We start from the raw sequence: 19,873 nt of genomic DNA, 5'->3' as shown, positions 1-19,873 counted from the left end.
CCGCATCTCTAACGCGATACATACAAAGCCCTTTTTTGTTACCACTCACTGCCTTGCATTTTCTCTCAAAAACAAGCTTCAAGGCATAGACAGCCAAGTCAAACAATAGATCGAGCGGGAGGATGCTCTCATCGATCATCACCTTCCGCATCATCGGCCTAGCCACTCTTGTGCGGGCTCATATGCAACTATATAACCCACCACCCTTCGGGGCTGCCAACAACCCGCACGTAACCACTCCACCGGACCCCTACCTCGACTATCCCTATAACTGCTGCGGCCGCAGCACTCCCTTCCCCTGCAAGGGCTATCTCGATCACTTGGACACCCCACAAGGCCAGCCCGTTGCATCCTGGCCAGCGGGATCCGTGCAAAACTTCAGTCTCACAGGCTCAGGGAACCACTACGGCGGCTCATGCCAGGTAGGATTCAGCACCGACAAGGGCGCGACGTGGAAAGTAGTGAAGAGTTTGGAAGGCAATTGCCCGCACCGGCATGGCGGGACGGACCCGACGAAGCAGACGTTTGACTTTAGAGTTCCCGGGGATACGCCTGTTGGCGTGCAGGTGTTCGCGTGGACATGGATTAACCGGGAGCGGGAATTTAATATGCTTTGTTCAGCTGTGGAGATTACCGGGGCGGCGGGGGAACAGCCGGCTGTTGCGACGGTGCGTTCAGACTGGGGGAATAGTAACGAGCACAGCCGTCGGGATGCAGGCGAATGTGTATGCACATGTGGCGGCGGTTGTGCATCTGGCAATTCTACCGCCAACAGCAGCGCCAACAATAGTAGCACAGCAACCGGACCGGAAACAGTGTCTTTTAACGAACGCCCGAGCTTCCTGTTCGCGAATCTAGATAACGGGTGCCAGACGCCCGAGACGGATTTCGAGCTCAAGTATCCGAATCCCGGACCCGATGTGGCGGAAGGTGACGGTGAGTATGAGCTGAAGTTGCCAGAGCCGGTGGATAAGTGTTAACTAGTTGGTTGTGTGGTGTTGGTTGTTGGTTGGTTCACTGTGGGCTTTTTGGGAGGAGGGGTGGTGTTTCGGATTTTATTTGCTGGATATTGTTCATTCAGATTCTCTTTGATGTCCCTGCCTTTGCTTCTTGTGGATGCGGCTTTTCCCCAATGATTAATGTGTTCACGAGTTCATGCCTAAACGTGTATATGTAGGTAGACTTGAAGGCGATATGCAGCGATTTCATAGCTCGATTTAAGATGTTTAAGGAGCACTCACTCGGTATTTAACATGCGCTGCTCCATTTAATAGCGATGAAAAAGGTGAAAATTGGTTCTAGACACCAAAGGAGGAGATAAAGAACATCACTTCATTAACGGAATTCCACTTGATTAACATAGCTTGCAGCTAACCTATGGATTTGCAAAGTTGATATTAAGCAGATTATATTGTGCAACTTATTCTTGAATCTTACATCAAAGAAAGGCAATTTGACAAAATGTTTGAATCTGTTGAAACCTGGAAATCCCCGAGGGCATATATCGTCAAGATAATAGAGCTGACTTCAAAATGATCTCAACTGCCACTGAAATACGGACCCCCTGGCGGCTTTCGTGGTAACCAAAAATCAACTCTGGGGAAGTAGGAGCGCCTGAAAGTGACTCGCGTGAATCTAGTTAAGCGGGTGAATGGAATCACATATCAAAATCCAAGAGTACACACTCCTGCACCTGCTGAGATTCCACATCGCGAATGGCTTTTGGTAGTTCGTCGAAAGGCCGCTTTTTGTACGCGGCGGTCACAAGTTTCTAAATTATGGCGTTTGAAAAAAGAGGTATTGTTAGCTAGCTGTCTGGTTGATACACTGGGAAGGATAAAAAGAGAAAAAGCAGGATGAAGTGGCCTTACCTTTGCTACTAACCTGAGGACTTTGTTTGTATAGTATATGGTCGCCAAAATCATATTGTACATGTACGGAGGGGGTTCGTCGTCATCACGTTGCGTCGCGAGGTAAACCCCCGAGCCTCCATATGGGTTATCGACTTCAACAGACAGGTTCACTGTTAGCAACAGCCACTAATAAACTGCATATTTGAACGACGGTCACTTACAAAGATGAGCTGGGACAGTCACGGGGCCGCCACGCTTACCGCGTAGATGATTGTCCATCTTTGAGCCATGTGCGTGCAAGGAATACGACTTATACTGGTCGTCAACGCCAATTAGCTCCAAGATTTTGTTGTTCTGGTCTGATCCCTTAGCCACGAAGTACTTGACCCCCATTTTGAGACACAAGTCTTTCTGGCTATGGTCAGCGAATACAGTAGGTCTTAATCCCTTGGCATTCGCGATTTGGGCGGCCAGGATCTTTTGGGCGATAGTGCCGGTAGCGATTAAAGCCCAATCTCCTTTGGAGTAGCCCGACCTGTGCAAGGCTTCGTATATCGGACCGCCGCAGCACATTAAGCACTTTAAATCATTTCAGTCCAGAGCTTCATGGGTAAACGTTATGGTGGAATGCGAGCGAGGACAGAGTTACTTACTGCGGCAGTTTCGTCGGACACCCCATCTGGAATCCAGATTATGGAGCTCCCGGGGAGAGTTATGTACTGCTGAAATGTGCCTGTGGATACAGAACAAACGTTAATCTCCGGGTATCTTTGTTAAAATTAAAGTGAAAATGAATAGAAGACACCTACCTGGCACATCTATTCCAGTTAGAAGAATAGATTCGCGTCGTTTACTCCGATCATTTGTACCCCAGTAGTTATATCGCCAGAGGAGGCCGATTCCCACCCGGGCTCCAAGTTTGATACCCTTCAAGTGAGACCCAATCTTTACCACCACACCGACACCTTCGTGTCCTGCCGACTCCACGCCATTGTCAGCGTTGTGGACCAAGGCAGCCCTCCCCTTCAGGCAATGGATATCGCCGGAGCAGACACGGAACAATTTGATCTTGACTAAGACTTCGTCCGCTCCTACGAAGATTAAAACATAGACAGGTAAGCATAAGTCAGGTTTCCTTTCCCTGATACATGTACATTACACTAAAGGGCAACGCACCTGGCTCAGGAACTTTCACGTCCTTGATCTCGATGGAGTAGTTTTCACCTCGGTTAACAACAACTCCAGCTTTGCAAGTTTCTAGGATCACGAACTACGGTGTTGTCGGCTCGGAAACCTCCATTTCACCTTTATTATTTTCCAACTCCTCCGCGGCCGAAAGGTTGCAATTGGTTGTTGTCATTTCTGCTTCTGTTTCAAGGCTGACGCCTGGGTTAGGAAGACGTTGCACCTTTTGCATCTCAACAGAGGAATCATCAACTCTAGAGTTGTAGGCCGCTGGGATCTCATGGTCCCCTGTTGTCAGTGGAGATAATTTTATATTTTTCATGGCTCGTTCTAGGTTTTCGATTGATGAACGCCTGCGTTTTTGGGCTGTCATTTTTTGGTTACCTTTTACTGGAGGGTATATTGGAGGGCCACGTAAATGTATATGGATATGTATACAGATTTCGCTGGGAGCAGGTAAGAGGAAGCTTGATGTCAGAGAACAAGACCCCCACCAATAAAGGCGCTCCGCCGTGGTTTATATAGGGACAAAAAAGGTGAAACGATAGCGTTCCGGCTTGACCCACCAGAGTAAAACCAAGTGTAGTCAAGGCTGCCTTGACTACACTTTTATTAACGTATTGACTGGTGTTTCAGCAAGCTCTGACATTGTAAGGCCTTGATGTAAGAAGAGTATTCTTCCGGTACATAATTTGGAAAAAGTGAGGCTCAAACGGGAATCCTAAGGAAAATACATTATGCCAAAAAAGAATTTATCCTTTTTTGGCGGCTATATGGCTCTGAAGAGACTTAGTCTCCGGCAAGATCCTATACAATGCTGGGATGCCAGGATAACGACAGAGGCAGTTACCGAGTCAAAGCAGTTGAGGGAGATTGATAAGAACCAGGGAAAACCCAGCACAATACAAGCACCCCGTCTGCCCGTCCATTGCCAAACAAATTTGAAGATTTGTCAGTAGTTACACAAATGAATAGAAAAGGGCAAAGGCTATGAAGGAGGTACGTCTATCTGAAAGAAATAACCTCAAGTTGATAAAAAGTAACTAGGGCTAGCGGCTGTCACATGACCACGACCACTTGTTGATTAGTAAGTCAGTTAAGCTAGTTAGTTAGGTTAACTGTAGGCTACTGGGGCAAAAGAGCTCAGTCACCACCAGCGCACTGCTGGTAGAAGGGCCGATCAACTCCCGGGACCCCCAACATTAACTAACGTTAACTAGTTAGTTAGTTAGCTAATCAGCGGGACTAACTTAACTAACTACACGTTAACCTACCTACGCTGCGTAGGTAACGTTAAGGACAGACTAAGAAGGACGGCGGATGGATGGCTGAGATCAAGCGCGCTACATTATTAATCCATGACAGGCGGACGCTCGAAATGCTGCGCGCGCATACGACGGCGGAGGATGGGATATGGCGTCAGGTAGAATGATGCCAACGCATGCTGGAATTGCGCACAATGCATCCCGAATCCGCCACCATCTGCATATATACCGATGGAGTCTTCTGCGTCAGAGTATTGCACTGGAAAACGAGACTGGGGGAATGAGGATAACCCGCAACCCGACTCGAAGAGACAAAGAAATCATCCGTTTTGCGATCAGACGGAGATACAGAACGTCGGACGTGGCAAAGGATCCGATGCTTTGAAGAGTGCGTCTGATTTAACTCTTATGTGGGTTGGCAAGGACAAATATGGACGCCCGAAGCTAGTATCAGAGCACACTCTAGGGACACGCGACTGGCGAAGTTAGTACCTGCGGGTTATGCGCATTTATTACTCCTTGACATGACGTCTTTTAAAAGTTAGCATTTGGCGCTGACATATACTTATCAGTGGGAGACCCGAACATGAAGACTTGCTATGTCTGCAAACTGGAAAATAATCTCTTTGGGTGCAAAACATGCATGCGTTCATGCCATGCCATTTGTCTGGTTCCGCCACGGAGAGACTCAGACGTGCCGTCTCCATTCCATTGCCCGGTCTGTGTTGAGAAAAACTGGCATACTAATCCCCCAACACACATCATCCCATTATCCGCCGCCTCTTCACCGAGGAAAAGCGAGTTCAGCCCAAAGCCTTCATGCCCGGCAGCCAGTGCCACGAGCCGTTATTCTGCAACTTGCGAAAGGTACACGGTATCGTGCGAGTCTGCCACCACTACCTCTACCACGGCTGTATCTTCGTCGAGAAGCGCAGACGAATGCATGAAGAACCTATGCACGTCTCAGGAAAGTGGACTAGATGCTCCCTACCAACACGGCCCTTACCAGTCTGCCACAGTACAAGACGCTGCGGACCACCGGCGCTCGGATTGCTCCGCGCTTTCGGCATCAGGAGGAGCGGCCCCCCGACGCTCAAGATACCAAACCGTCTCTAACGAAGTCGACGATGCGCTTTCGACGATATACCGCGAACTTGAGATGGGGGTGGAACTTCAGTCCCGAATGGGGGATCTGCAGGCGCGGGTCAGTTTACTGGAACAAGAATTGAATATTGCGAATGGACGGGTTGTCCTCTCTCGGCAGGAGGTTGCAGCAAAATACATGCCCGAGGTCAAATGCCTACAGAACCAGTTGTGCATGGAGCGGCAGGCCAATGCCCGGCTTGCGGAGGAGAACAACAGACTCAAAGTTCAGCTGGAAGAGCTGTCGAGGACTGATCGTTCGCGGGAGTTGGAGGAGTGGAAACGGAAGCTTCGTGATTTTATGAACGGCAGTGCCTGACCTCAACGACGACCTGGTGGTCCTGTGTGAAATACCATTTTGCTCATATCACTTATCAGTAGCTTTTGGCGTTGGGGTGTGTTTTTCATTGGGCTATAATTTTATATTTTTCTCCGTGGTATTTGGTGTTGGTGTTGCATTCTCATGTTTGTCCGGACAAAGTAGCAGCTTTTGGCAGGGAATTCTCTGTTTATCCACCACAACAGCGCACGTATTCCCTTAATGTGTATTTATTAAATCTACGAGAAGTTCTAATCGGCGAAGAATATATCTGATCTACATATGGATGGGAAATACTCCGTATACTACTGTTCTAGAACGTACAGTATTCCTTTGTGTTGAGCACTCTCCTGGCTTCGCTATGATAAGGGCGCCTAGGCTTATCGCATGAGTCAGCATTCCCCCTCATATAATTTTTCCGCCCCTCACCAACTTTCACAAAAAATTTGCTTCCCTTTCTCTTCTTCGGAGTCAATCCCGCCAAAACCACTCCCAATTCTCGCCGTATATATATTTACAATGGCTACTCCAGCTGACGGGCCAGTCTCCGAGCCCCATATGGCTTTCGACACCATTTTGTGAGTTCTGCAATGCACGCACTGTGCGCAAATGTTCTAGCGATGTGCTAACCGCCTGAACCCATCAGGGTCCTCGACTTTGGCTCGCAGTACTCGCACCTTATAACGAGGCGACTTCGCGAGCTTAACATCTACTCTGAGATGCTCCCATGTACTCAGAGGATTGCCGATCTGTCATGGAAGCCAAAGGGTATTATTATGTCGGGGAGTCCATACTCCGTCTATGCACCAGACGCCCCACATGTGGATCCAGGTAACCCTTTCCTGTGGCCCTGTCGTTGAGGAATTGTTGCTACAAAGCACGAACTGACATGGCCTACCTGCCTGCAGCTGTATTCGACCTAGGAGTCCCCGTCCTAGGCATCTGCTACGGTTTACAAATGATCGCGTGGAACCACGGCAAGAACGTCTCTGCCGGGGACAAGCGGGAGTACGGACATGCGAACCTGAATGTGGCACGTCATCCCAGCCAGTCGGCGCATATTGATAAATTGTTCGAGGGGCTTGAGGGAGACCTCGTGGTATGGATGTCGCATGGAGACAAACTATCTAAGTTGCCTGAGAATTTCGTCACCATCGCCACAACGGCCAATGCGCCTTTTGCTGGAATCTCGCACACGGAAAAACCCTTTTACGGCATTCAATTCCATCCAGAGCTTACGCACACACCTTGTGGAAAGGATATTCTTCGAAACTTCGCCGTTGGAATTGCGAAGGCGGCACAAAACTGGACCATGGGCGAATTTGTGAGCCAAGAAATCGACCGCATTAGAAAATTGGTCGGGGAGAAAGGCCAAGTCATCGGAGCTGTCAGTGGAGGTGTCGATTCTACAGTTGCCGCAAAGTTGATGCAAAAAGCAATTGGCAATCGATTCCATGCCGTTCTCGTCGACAATGGTGTGCTTCGTTTGAACGAGGCCGCAATCGTTAAGGAGACTCTAACCAAACACCTTGGCGTCAATCTCACTGTGGTTGATGCCAGTGAGAGGTTCCTTAGCAAGCTGAAGGGAATTACGGATGATCCCGAGAAGAAGAGAAAGGTCATCGGCAACACATTTATCGAAGTCTTCCAAGAAGAGGCCAAGAAGATCGCGGCGGCCGCGCAGGGATCACCCAATGAGGGTGAGATCGAATGGCTTCTTCAGGGTACCCTATATCCCGATGTCATTGAAAGTATTTCGTTCAAGGGGCCCAGCGCAACCATCAAAACTCACCACAATGTCGGTGGCCTTTTGGAAGGCATGCATTTGAAGCTCATCGAGCCCCTCCGCGAACTTTTCAAGGACGAAGTCCGTGAGTTGGGCAAGCAGCTTGGCATTCCAGAGGAGCTTGTCTGGCGCCATCCATTCCCCGGTCCTGGCATCGCCATTCGGATCCTTGGAGAAGTGACCCCAGTACGTGTCCTTGTTCATACTATTCTGTCGGTGGGAGATGATCTTTTGACTAATAAACTTCAACAGGAACAAGTCCGCATTGCCCGGGAGGCCGACCACATCTTCATTGAAGAGATCAAAGCAGCCGGGCTGTACCGGAAAATCAGCCAGGCATTTGCAGCCCTTTTGCCGGTCAAGGCAGTTGGCGTAATGGGAGACCAGCGAGTCCATGACCAAGTCATTGCTCTTCGGGCTGTGGAGACCACGGATTTCATGACCGCAGACTGGTATCCGTTTGACGGGGAGTTTTTAAAGACGGTCAGCAGGAGGATCGTGAATGAAGTGCAGGGAGTGTGCCGCGTCGTCTACGACAGTAAGTTTATGTTTTTACTTGGTTTTCCCATCTCGACCCCCGCTGTTCATGAAGATTGGGCATCTTACTTACTATTCACAGTCACGAGCAAACCCCCTGGAACGATTGAGATGGAGTAATTATTGATCTGGGACGAATAGTTAAGGCGTAACACTGGGTTCACAAATTACGAGAAAACCAAGCGCCTGGCAGTTACGTCTGTAATTGATATTTTTATGAGGGCACATCACAAAACAACGATAATGTTTAGCTTTCATGAAATTTACTTTCCCTTGGGGTTTTGCTTCTAAAAATAAAAAGGGAGGATAGATGTAATTGGCGTTCTTGGGGTAACTTTTTTCAATTCTGTCTAGAAGGCAGAGCTGTTTCAACGGCGATATTTTTGCTATAGTTTAATATTGGAGAATGGAATTCTGGCGTGTTGAGAATAGCAGAAGAATGCTTGAACAACCTACACCTTGAAGAAATATACGGGGATAAGTTAGCTATGGTCGTTCTGGTTTCCTTCCCCCGGCTGGAAATACTAGGTATCATCCGCCTCACGTGATTTAATTTCCAGATCAGGCAAGTCATGTGGCTTGGCCGGTCTTTGGCCTCCTTCCATCCAGCACGTCCGTCGTCTATTCAAAATCTTACAACCAGGACGGGACGCTTGCGACACTTGGGTAGCATTGGATCATTTTTGCAGAGGAAACTATGAGTGACCATCGCTGGGAATATTTGAACGCGCCACGCTCGCTATTCTATTAAATCACCGGATTAATACTACTTGGTTGAACCCTAGGCGTGCCAACATGAGCGGACTACGAGGAATAGTCAAGGATGGGTGGCATCCGAAAGGGAAAGATGGTAATAAGGAGAGCTGGCGGGGTGATTTCAAAGGCATCAACCAAGTCGTACGTTTACTTCTGTTTCTGCCTTTGCTTTCCGCGATGTGATATCCTCTGTTCATCAAGCGCGCACCAGCGGAGGGACCGTGATGGCTGACCGTTTTCTCATGTATCTAGGCCGGATGGGTAGGCAAGGGAAAGAGTAATTCTGATGGACGTGCTGAACATTCAGCTCGACCGCTGGCTTCTCTGAAAGACCCATCATCCTTCCCTCCCCCGCCCAAACACATAAACAGGTACGGCGGGGGTGGCGGGATCTCCAGCCCAACGTCAGGGTTGGGTGCGCCTCTTCGCGCTTCAGAAATCCAACCACTACGGCAGCGAGAGCAGAGGGAACGACAGGCTGAGGAAGCAGAACGCTCAAAGAAAGCCCCGCCTCCTGTGCCATATAGAGCAAACACCACTGGGTTATCTACGGATAATTTTCTCCCTCCTCCTGCTCAGCGGCTCACCACTTCAACCGGATCGGCGGACGAGTTACGATCAAAACCAACCCCTAAACCAAAACCTTCCTTGCCTCCTAGGTTACCTCCTCGAGGTGCAGCACATCCATCTCCATCTCCTTCTCCACCTCCAGCGTATGATTCTACTTCGAACAGACTGGTATCGCCAGTAAACCAAGGGGCCATTAGTCGCCTGGGTAATGTTGGCGTCTCTGTCCCAAGTCTCGGCATTAACAAGACAGACTCTGGTCAACGGGAAACAGTTTCCAGGTCGGTGGGAGCCGCGTCTCCATACAGCCCCCAGAGCGAACTGCACAACCTATTTTCTAGAATGAATACCTCGTCTACAAGTTCAACTTCACCTGCAGCAGCGGGACCCGCTGAGGGAACTACCATGGAGCAGAAGCAACACGCAGTACGAACTGCTCACGCATTCAGCCGGGACCCCACATCGGTATCTGCAAGTGATGCGCGGAGTGCGGCGTCGACAGCAAGGAACTTCCGCGAGCGCCACAGTGACCAGATAGACTCGGGCAAGAAGAAGCTGCTCCAGATAGATCAAAAGTATGGTATTTCAAAGCGAATAAACAGTTTTATAGCAGACCAGAAATCCCCCGCGTATCCGGATTCACAACCTCCGCCACCACATGCGAACGCCACCTACAATAATTCGCCTCACCCGCCCAATGCTTTCAACCGACCTGATCTGGAAGCTTTGAATAATCGCAAACCTCCTCCTCCTCCTCCCCCACCAAAGAAGCCGAGCATGCAAGCTCTGCCTGTTGACGGACCACCCCAAGTAACCCCGCCTCCACCCTTACCACTGGGAACCAAACCTCGTTAAACCATACGAGGCATGGCCCAACTGCGTTTGATCACATAATAAAGGCGTTTCTCGAACCTAAACTACTAGCGCCTCTCCTTTTGCTTTTTTGTTTCGACTTTTATTTTCTTGTTGCTTTCTTGGATTTCATGCTTTGGAGGGGACATTGGCTCTCTCTGGCGCAACTCGAGGCGATAGGAGTTGAAGAGGTGTTTGGCATATCATTCAATTTTGCTGACGTGTTTTCTTTGTCCACTCTTTTTGCATATCACTATTCTTGTGAATGGTATGGTTTTTTTTTTTTTTCTTTTTTTTTTTTTTTAATATCATTACCCGCTAAGATGGTTTCATATTAATGATGATGGCCTGTCAGCCGCATGACCCTGTACCTACCCGCACAAAGCTCCCGAGCACTAATATTGGTAAATAATGCATTAAACATATCTGCTTTTGATAACTTTCCCCCCTGTTTGTTGTGAGATTTGGTTCATCATGAGCTGTGGTGGGTATGGGAAACCACGGGGAGATGGAGGAATCTTGCATTTCTGAAATTTGTTGTCTGCTCTTTGTCGGCCGTTGTATAAATTGTTTATTCACGGTGCTTCTTCACTCATCCTGCCCATTAATTGTCTCTCAATATCGGCTCTGGTGTACGTATATAAATATCCAAAACTCTCCCACCGCAGTGTTTCTTGCTCCTCCCACTTCTCTTGCCAACTCCAGGTTCGAGCAAATATTCAAAATATCTGCTTGCACATCACACCTTATACAGGTACCACAGATATTTAAAAACATAGAACCAGCCCACCCAACATGATCCAGATCAGTCAGCCCCCAACCCGCCTCGGCGGCCCTCCCATTCCCAGAACCCCACCACCGGGGAGTCCCCCTCCCGCTCCCCCTCCAACCCCGCAAAGCCAGCTCTTCACCATCCCGCTCAACCTCGACGAGAACTGGTTCGCTACTACGCCGCCTACATTCCCCTACCCGGCCCTCCGCGAGCTCCCCACCCCGATCCTGCGCACGAACTACGAGTGGGAGTGCATCGATTCACTGTGCCCGCGCGGCAGCCAAGACTGGACGCTCATTGGCGCCGTTCAATGGGACGTCGGCGACCGGCGCACGATAACCAAGGTGCGCGTCCGGTGGAACTCGGCGGATATCCGTGGGACGGTGCGGGGGGAGCAGAAGCTTGTTGTTGTTCTTCCCCATGGGAAAGTAGAAGAAGAAGAAAAAAAAGAAGAAGATGATGATGATGATGAAGGTGGCAGGTTAAGCGATATACAGGTACAGGTGCAACTGCAACTCGCCGCGCACCGGTACGGACCGCACATCGTCTCGTACTGTCGGGAGCACATGGGCAGGACTGTGGGGGACGGCGAGTGCTGGACGCTAGCGGCGGAGGCGCTGAAGGGTGCGGGGCGGGCGGCAGAGATGGCGGGGTACGAGGCGCCGATGCGGAGTGTTGGGCGGAGACATGGGGCATGTGTGCTTGAGTGGGAGGCCGGAGGTGGGATACCGGTTGAGGGGATACTAAGGCTAGCGGGGGTGATGTCGGGGGATGTGCTGGAGATTGAGGATGGGCATTTTCGGAGGGTGAGGGTGGTGGAGGTGCTTGGGGGGTTGGGGAGGGGGGGGGAGAATGTGAGAGTTGGACGGCATACGGCTGTTGTTGTAGGGGTGAGAAGTGGGCGGGGAGGGGCAGGGGAGGAGGTTGTTGAAGTGGCAGACCAGAACGCGAAGGTTCGAAGGGTGGTGGCGGAGGGGGAGTATAACTTGAGGGAGATGGTGGAGGGGGTTGTGAAGGTGTATAGGCCTGTGGGCAGGAGTCAGCTGAGGGATGGGTCAGAGCGAGGTGTTGTTGACGTCGGCTTGGAAGGGGTTTGTTCTAGCTGGTGAGGTTTGGTTCAGAAAGCGATTGTTACGCAGCGGTTTTTTTTTTTTTTTTTTTTTTTTTTTTTTTTTGGGGGGGGTGGGGGGGGGTTATTATTGCATGGTCAAGTTCAATGTTTATATTGCCAAAGGTTATTATTTAAGAGAAAATTGATTGATTTCTCAGTGCAAGTCGACAGAATATGACATCAGTGGTTCCATCGACACGGAAGTTGATATGAAAGAATAACTACTCTTTTATTTGTCCCCGTTTTATCCTCCTTTATCCATGGAATATAGTTAGGTTCGGCGGTGACATCACATCACATGACATCACATGTCACATGTAGGGCTAGGACTACCGCAGAAAGAAGCGCCGAGGAACATTCCAAAATCTCCAGCAAATGCGGGTTCTCGGTGTTAGGACTTGGTTACATGGATATCGGGGTGACAGCAGCTTCATATTAGGATGTAATATTACTGATTCTTGAAGAAGAGAACTAGATAGTAGAGAAGCAGGGAATGAGTATAAGACACTGCAGCTTCTGTGAGTCACATGATGTGTATATAAGCATGCTCTAAGCTCTAGATCTTACACTCTGCCTCCTCACCTCTCTCACTTCTCTCTCAGAGTGGCGAGGTTATTATATTATACATATAATATAGATAGTGAGACATACAGACAATTAAATAATTAGAGTATATAGTAGTAATAAAAAAAAAAAAGAATAGTTTAAAGAGTGAAATTAGTGAGATATATTCTATTCTATTCTGAGATTCTAGTGAAATGCACTCTGTTCTAAAGTTTATATAAAGTAGTGAGAGTCTCTGATTCTACTTTTGAAACTTGTAGCAGAACACACTCTGTTCTATTTTTTAGTAAAATATACTCTGTTCTATTGAGAATGAAGAGACTTATTATAGATTATTCTTCTAATAACAGTTAATACTATAATACTGTATCTGAAAAGAATCAAGTATATCAGTATATACAGAGTCTGTTTATAAGATATTTAATACTGAGTTTATTACTGATAATTGTTAAGATCTCATTGAATAGTAAGTATAGAAGATATCAAGATATAACTGAGTATTAGAGAGATAGTTATAATTTATTTATTTATTAAATTAAGAACTGTGACTCACTTAATATACTAGATATTTAATTCAGTTCTCTCAGATAAGCTTGATATTAAGTATCTCTTAAATATCATTATTATTATTCAGATCAGAATATAGAGTCTTCAGAAAGATATACTAATTATTAAGAATAAATAAGCAGTATAATTCTAGAAGTGAGATATAAAATATATTATATATATAATAGAAAGATGATAGATTGAGTTAATATATCTATATACTGATACAGATATATATAGTGAAGAATTCAAGAAACTTGTAATCTAGTTTACAGTTAAGATGATATATTTTTATATTCTTTATATTAAGAAAAACAAGATTATTTATCTGAAACTCACAGAGCTTGTTATAGATATAATACTATATGAGATTCTGAGAGTGAAGAAGATAATTATAAATCTCTTACTAAATATCTTTAATAAGAACTATACAGTTATTATTATTATTATTATTATTATTATTATTATTATTATTATTATTATTATTATTCTTTCATTATACTCATATGCAAGCGGAGCTTATGATGAGTCCTTGCGTGATGTTAAATACAGGTCAAGTGTTGATTATACAGGAGGAAATACAGGTGTTGAGACCACACCAAGATAACAAGAACATAGGAAAATACAAAGAAGTGACAATTAGATACATGCGATAATAACTTCCTAGCCCAGGAACATAGAGCAATTCATTGGAGCGATTTGTACACCTCTGTATTTATTAGAAACCTGAGGTGCTTGAGTTCCGGATTTAATGCATCCCCTGCGGGTTTCGAACCCACGCGCCTTGGTTTCCCACGTCAAGGTGCTACCGGGTGGCCGCATTAACCATTCGGCCACCGGGGCAGAACTATACAGTGTTTCACAGCAGTATTATCTGATTCTGAGAGAGAGAAGTTAGATATAATAAGAGATATAAGATAATATTCTAGATTTATAAAGAATGAAGTGAGATTATAAATAGAATATACTGAATTACTTTAAGTAAATTCAGCTAAGATAAGAAGATCTACTTAGTTATTCTATAAGTAGATAATGTATAGATATAGATATACTTTCAGTTCACAGTTTTATCTTTCTATCTGATTATCAGTCTATGTATAATAAATAATAAAGAGATGATGATTAATATTAAGAAGATTAATAAAAGAGTATCAGAATTCTGAGATGAAAAGATAATTATAGTCTGAGATTAAGACTACTGATATTTTATAAAGATAGATAATATTATTAATAAATAACTGTATAAATATCTCTGAGAGAAGATCTGCTGTAATAAGAATATAATAAGAGTGTTTAAATCTTTTATATATAATTATCAGAACTGTGTTAAATATAATATCTATGACTGAGTAAATGAACTTGAGTAGATCTACTATAAAGTTGAAAGTGATTGTATATTAATTAATGTCTGAAATGAAGATAAGTATGAGCTCTTTATATACTTAATAAGTGATAGACTTGAATCATCTACATACTTTATAATTATATATATAGTTATTTATATCACACTGTATAATAGATTATCAGAATTAATAATTTATTAAGATATAGATTTAATAAGATCTGAAGTATTCTATAATAAGAGAGTTATAAAAGTTCTGTAGAATAAAAACTTAAGTAAGTATATAATTTAAAATAAAGATTCTATCTTTGTAAAAAAGTAGATTATTCTCTATAGCTTAATTTTTCAGATTATTATAATCTATTAAAGATATAAGTAATTCAAGATTTTTAAAGAGATTATTATAAATCATCTGTAGCAGTGACTCTATAATATAATCTTCAGTGTATAACTATATCTGAGTGTGAGTAGAGATAACTGAGATTAGCTCTACTATTTATACTACTATAAGAGTACTGAGACAGATATTACAGAGATGATTACAGAATTTATTAAGAAATTTATAAAATATATTAATAAGTTCTGTAAGATTATCTGAGTGTAATTAATAGTTTAAGTATTAACTGAGTATATCTGCTGAGTTACTGTGACCTTTCTTATATTTTATACTGATATTAAACTTACTTAGATGTTAAGCTTATCTTACTTAATAATAGCTAAGAATCTTGATTGTAAGAAAGAGTAGAAGATTATTATAATTACTGTATATAACTATATTATAATAATTACTTCTGATAAAATAACTTTAATACTTAATTAACTCTATTATTACTAATATTTCTTAATTATAGATTTCATAGTTATATTCAGCACTTATCATTTTTCAGCTATAGAATATAACTGAGTATAAGTAACTATCAGAATCTTTCTATATGAGAATTTCACTTATAATATATTTACTGATATTATAGAAAATAACTATATCAAGCTTATCTAAGTAGAATATAAGTAGAGAGACTTTAATAAAGATCTCTTTCAGTAAGAGAAAGTTAAAGTTCTCAGACTCTGTTCATTGAAAGATTTTATTAATCTTGAGAAGACTAGTTATTAATAGAGCTATCTTACTATAGTAATATATAAAGTGATAATAAAAGTTATAAAAACTTAGAAATTTATAAACATCTCTGATTAACTTAAGAATAAGTCATGTTACTATTATCTTAATATATTTAAGATTTATACAGATACTGTGATATTTAATTATATAGTCTATAAAGTCTATTTCTTCTTGAAGAAAATGATATTTAAAGAGATTGTATATTAGATAAGTTTTTCTAAATTTTTACAGTATCTGTTTAATATATTATTAATAAGTATCTGAGTTATAGTCTTTAGTGTATATTATAACATTATCTATGTAGACTACTGTAAAATTATTAATATATAAAAGTAGTACTGTCTGAATGTATTACTGAAAGTGACTGAGTGAATTACAGAGATTAAAGAGTACTACTAGATATTTATAGTTATTATATTATGTCTTAAAGACTGTAAGATATTTGTATCTCTCTGTAATTCATAAAAGATGAAATATATGAACTAAATCTAGTTTTATAACTCAGTGTATTTTAGTGAAGTGTTTAAGAAGCTCTGATATAAAAAGTATTATATATTAATTTTTAACTATAATAGTATTTAAATTTCAGTAATTTATATAAAATTGTTTGATTTTATCTTTCTTCTATATAAAGAGCACTGAGAAGATATGTACTGACTTACTTAAGTATATAAACTTATACTCAAGATTTTCTTTAATATATTTTTTTAGAAGTTATAGTTCTGATTAACTTATATTATAGAGTGAACTCTTTTTCAGAGACTTATTATTTATAAGAGTAATTTTCATATCTATCTCTGAGTATAAGACTAGAGTGTTAACTATAAGTAAGTAAAAGATATTCTTGAAGTTATCTAACTCTGAAGATAGATATATAATAGAGATATTCTAACTGATTTATAATTATATAATAATAGAAATAATATTATCAGTGAGAGTAAGATTCTTTAACTCTTATAAGAGATAATTACTGTCAAGCTATTTTATATAAAATCTGTTAAAGAGATAATCAGAATCTCAGTATATATTTAAATTAGTATATCACAGTCAGAGTATTCTCAGTATCAGAGATTATAACATTAATATTGAGATAAAATAGTATTTCATTGATTAATTATCAGAGTTTAATAAGATTATCTTATAAATATAAAGATAAGTAAGATATTTTCAGTCTTAAAAATCTTTTAAAAGAATATATAATATAAGAACTTTTATAATATTCAGAGCTTCAGTAACTGCAGAAATAATAATATTAAACTCTACTTCTGAATCTATTATAGCTAAGAGAGTAAGTATATCAGTATCTTAAAGAAGCTGAGTAATATTATTTAGAGCAGATGTAATTTATAATATAAAAATATTATATTATATAATCTATATAAAGAGAGTATAATTAGTAATGAATTATATAAATAAGTTAATTAAGAGTATTTATTTATATATAACTGTCTCTAGTAATGTACTGATTTATTTTTCAGTTTTAAGAAGATTGAATAGATGCAGAATAAGATAGTGTATAAAAGTATTTTTTTATTATCAGAGACTATATTAAGCAGTGAAGTACTCTAATATACAGATGTTATAACTACTAATATCAGATAGATATAGTAGTTATTAACTCAGTGTCTTATATAACTATATTAAATACAGAAGTCTTTATACTAATACTTTCAGTATTCAGTATCTATAATATCTGAGTTCTTATTAATACTGTGAGAAAATCTATCAGAGAAGTATGAATATACTCAGTCAGCTACACTCTTATAGTTATATATATCTTATATATTATATATTAAATTAAATCTGATTTGTTTATTATTATAGTTATTATTAAGAATCATTTATTTAAATATAATAATATAACTTTCAGCTGTGATAACAGCTTTTTTTCAATCAGTGAAAGTAATAAATTAAATATTAAAATAAGCTTAATTAATCTGTTATAGAATTAATATAATTAACTTAGTATAGAATATAAAGTAGATAACTAAGTTATTTCAGTAAAGATCTGCTATTAATATTTTAAAATCAGTAATAAAATTAATTATATATTAATTATACTATATTTATAGAGAATTTATATGTAATTCTGTAGTAAGAGCTGTATTAATTTTACAGTAATTATTACATAATCAGACTTTGAGAATTTCTCAGATAATAACATATATATCATTATTAATTTATATATATTAAATATATTAACAGATTTTGAGAGTTAAGTAGCTAATTATAAAGATTATTTTAAAGATATCTATAGTGATAAAATATTCTCTGATATTATTATTTATATTAAATAGTTAAAAGTATATATCTGTAGATCTGTTAAATATATCAGATTCTTATAATTTAATCTTAATTAAATGAGATTGAAAATTTAGTAGAGAAGATTCACTAGTAGAATATTCATTCAGAGTATCTAGATATTAAGTAAGATAGATGTTTTCTTCTATTATTATACAGTTTTACTCAGTCAGTTGATTAACTTAGTTAATAAGACTTTGTATTTCACAGATAAATACTATAATAATTATTAGCTAGATATAGAAGTAAGAGATGAAAATTTTCATGATTTTATAGCTATAAGACTGTGACTGATATTATAAAGAAGAAGAATCAGTATATTAGAACTTAATTACATGAATATCAGAGTAATAGCAGCTTCATATTAGAATGTAATATTACTGATTCTTGAAGAAGAGAACTAGATAGTAGAGAAGCAGGGAATGAGTATAAGACACTGCAGCTTCTGTGGGTCACATGATGTGTACGTAAGCATGCCCTAAGCCCTAGGCCTTACACTCGGTCCTCAACAAGAATCGCCAGACGCTAATTCGGGGCTCAACAAGAAAAAGGAAACAGGTAGGTATGATACAGTAATAGAAATGAAATTTAACAAACACTTCTTTGTTTTCCACCTCCTGTAATGTATAAGAATTTAAAGCAGCTAAGTAGTATAGTACATAGTTACGCAGTAGTATTTACTACAATATTACATCAGTTCTCTCTCTCTCTCCGAATCCGGCAATTTAGGGCTTTCCCTTAGGGCTGAGTTTGGTTTGGGATGTGCTGAGTCAGCGGAGATCAAGTGACTCGCGGCTGAGGCTGAGCGGCAAATGGGCCCACCACGCTAGTCCCGAAAAGGCAATCTAGATTCAACAAAAAAAAAAAAAGAAAACATCAACAGAAACAGAAACAGAAAACGCGACATTGACATCAACGACATCAATGATATCGCCATGATTGAACACCAATGAGCAATCAATATGTAGCTCTGAGTGTCATTCACATGCCTTTTCAACAATCAACAATAATGGGGTACTCTCACTCATGCTGTGCCAATTGCAAGTGAGAAAGGACATCTTCACAATCATCACACATACTTGTAGTAAACCCAAAAATTTGCCCGCCGTGGCAACAGCAGCAGCAGCAGCCAAGAAAGAGGATGCGATATCTCGTTCTCTCTTTGGGGGGGGGTGGTGGTGTGTAAATTACTATCTCTCTCTCCTCTCTCTCTCTGCTTATTCCGCTACCCCAGGCTCAACTTACTGGATATGCAGGAATCCCAAGGTTACTTCGTGCGACTTAAATAACTAAATACTCAAAAATAACTCAAGTCTGGGCCCTGGTTTCGTTTCCCTTGGAAGAGCGCCGTGCGATTTTTCCCAACAATCCAATCCAATCCAATCCAATCCAATCCAATCCAATCCAATCCCCCTGAACTTCTTTCTCCCCGTATATTTACTCCGTATTTTACCCGCCAGACCAGACCAGACCAGACCGCGATGGAGATACGATACGCAGTAAGAAGCACGCCGACATCCTCCCTCCCCACTCTCTTAATATTCTCTTTTCTCTTTTCTTTTTTCTTTTTTCTTTTCTCTTCCTGACCGATCTGGAGATCTAGGGGAATGAATGAATATCTTCTTTGGTTTCCTTCTCCTTCCCTGCTTGCTTATAAAACTATCTATCTATCTCTCCTCGATTCTTTGTGTGTCTCGCTTTCTTCTCCCAATTGCCTCCCGCTGCTCCTGCTTTTCCAACTTATTTACTTATTTATTCCAATAATTTGTTGTTTTAGTTTGTTGTTGTCTTGAGCCGTGTTCTTCCTGTTCTTCCTGTTCTTCCTTTTTCCTACTTTTTGACTTTTGACTTGTTCTG

The 19,873-nt window shown here is 41.4% G+C and overlaps 6 protein-coding genes and 1 pseudogene across 8 annotated transcripts; 5 read left to right on the top strand and 2 right to left on the bottom strand.

Annotated features, from left to right (window-relative positions):
• Nucleotides 1-122: 122 nt before the first annotated feature.
• On the top strand, nucleotides 123-980 carry BDBG_07609 (endoglucanase; the record flags this gene model as incomplete). The annotated part of the gene is made up of 1 exon (XM_002622161.1): nucleotides 123-980. The coding sequence occupies one exon, from the start codon at nucleotides 123-125 to the stop codon at nucleotides 978-980; it is 858 nt and encodes a 285-aa protein (XP_002622207.1).
• Nucleotides 981-1,339: 359 nt separating this feature from the next.
• On the bottom strand, nucleotides 1,340-3,411 carry BDBG_07608 (the record flags this gene model as incomplete). Of its 2 annotated transcripts, none has more annotated exons than XM_031723168.1 (7): nucleotides 1,340-1,771; nucleotides 1,872-2,005; nucleotides 2,075-2,432; nucleotides 2,507-2,586; nucleotides 2,663-2,944; nucleotides 3,030-3,110; nucleotides 3,159-3,411. In XM_031723168.1, the coding sequence occupies 7 exons, from the start codon at nucleotides 3,409-3,411 to the stop codon at nucleotides 1,658-1,660; spliced, it is 1,302 nt and encodes a 433-aa protein (XP_031580271.1). The 2 variants fall into 2 exon arrangements, with proteins under 2 accessions (XP_031580271.1, XP_031580272.1); XM_031723169.1 differs by having other exon boundaries at nucleotides 1,658-1,771; nucleotides 2,114-2,432.
• Nucleotides 3,412-4,157: 746 nt separating this feature from the next.
• Nucleotides 4,158-6,069, top strand: BDBG_07607 (uncharacterized protein). The gene is made up of 2 exons (XM_002622159.2): nucleotides 4,158-4,787; nucleotides 4,876-6,069. The coding sequence occupies exons 1-2, from the start codon at nucleotides 4,535-4,537 to the stop codon at nucleotides 5,763-5,765; spliced, it is 1,143 nt and encodes a 380-aa protein (XP_002622205.1). The 5' UTR covers nucleotides 4,158-4,534; the 3' UTR covers nucleotides 5,766-6,069.
• A 140-nt stretch (nucleotides 6,070-6,209) lies between these two features.
• Nucleotides 6,210-8,574, top strand: BDBG_07606 (GMP synthase). Its single transcript, XM_002622158.2, has 5 exons — nucleotides 6,210-6,343; nucleotides 6,412-6,596; nucleotides 6,674-7,737; nucleotides 7,804-8,089; nucleotides 8,171-8,574. The coding sequence occupies exons 1-5, from the start codon at nucleotides 6,285-6,287 to the stop codon at nucleotides 8,206-8,208; spliced, it is 1,632 nt and encodes a 543-aa protein (XP_002622204.1). The 5' UTR covers nucleotides 6,210-6,284; the 3' UTR covers nucleotides 8,209-8,574.
• Nucleotides 8,575-8,700: 126 nt separating this feature from the next.
• On the top strand, nucleotides 8,701-10,576 carry BDBG_07605 (uncharacterized protein). Its single transcript, XM_002622157.2, has 2 exons — nucleotides 8,701-8,985; nucleotides 9,097-10,576. Exons 1-2 carry the CDS (start codon nucleotides 8,884-8,886, stop codon nucleotides 10,264-10,266), a joined length of 1,272 nt encoding a protein of 423 aa, XP_002622203.1. The 5' UTR covers nucleotides 8,701-8,883; the 3' UTR covers nucleotides 10,267-10,576.
• Nucleotides 10,577-11,058: 482 nt separating this feature from the next.
• Nucleotides 11,059-12,367, top strand: BDBG_07604 (uncharacterized protein; the record flags this gene model as incomplete). Its single annotated transcript, XM_002622156.2, has 2 exons — nucleotides 11,059-12,126; nucleotides 12,305-12,367. 2 exons carry the CDS (start codon nucleotides 11,059-11,061, stop codon nucleotides 12,365-12,367), a joined length of 1,131 nt encoding a protein of 376 aa, XP_002622202.2.
• A 1,643-nt stretch (nucleotides 12,368-14,010) lies between these two features.
• Nucleotides 14,011-14,099, bottom strand: BDBG_17634 (annotated as a pseudogene). Its single transcript has one exon. The product of its transcript is annotated as a tRNA-OTHER (tRNA).
• Between the last annotated feature and the right edge of the window lie 5,774 nt (nucleotides 14,100-19,873).

This window comes from Blastomyces gilchristii (assembly GCF_000003855.2).
Source record: "Blastomyces gilchristii SLH14081 genomic scaffold supercont1.19, whole genome shotgun sequence".
Taxonomy (NCBI): domain Eukaryota; kingdom Fungi; phylum Ascomycota; class Eurotiomycetes; order Onygenales; family Ajellomycetaceae; genus Blastomyces; species Blastomyces gilchristii.
This window is presented reverse-complemented; position numbering and strand designations above follow the sequence as displayed.

Coding starts and splice junctions, on each gene's coding strand:
- BDBG_07607 (XM_002622159.2), top strand. CDS start 4,535: ATGGAGTCTTCTGCGTCAGAGTATTGCACTGGAAAACGAGACTGGGGG. Junction 4,788..4,875: donor AGGGACACGCGACTGGCGAA/GTTAGTACCTGC, acceptor TATACTTATCAG/TGGGAGACCCGAACATGAAG.
- BDBG_07606 (XM_002622158.2), top strand. CDS start 6,285: ATGGCTACTCCAGCTGACGGGCCAGTCTCCGAGCCCCATATGGCTTTC. Junction 6,344..6,411: donor ATGGCTTTCGACACCATTTT/GTGAGTTCTGCA, acceptor TGAACCCATCAG/GGTCCTCGACTTTGGCTCGC. Junction 7,738..7,803: donor TCCTTGGAGAAGTGACCCCA/GTACGTGTCCTT, acceptor AAACTTCAACAG/GAACAAGTCCGCATTGCCCG.
- BDBG_07605 (XM_002622157.2), top strand. CDS start 8,884: ATGAGCGGACTACGAGGAATAGTCAAGGATGGGTGGCATCCGAAAGGG. Junction 8,986..9,096: donor TCAAAGGCATCAACCAAGTC/GTACGTTTACTT, acceptor TCATGTATCTAG/GCCGGATGGGTAGGCAAGGG.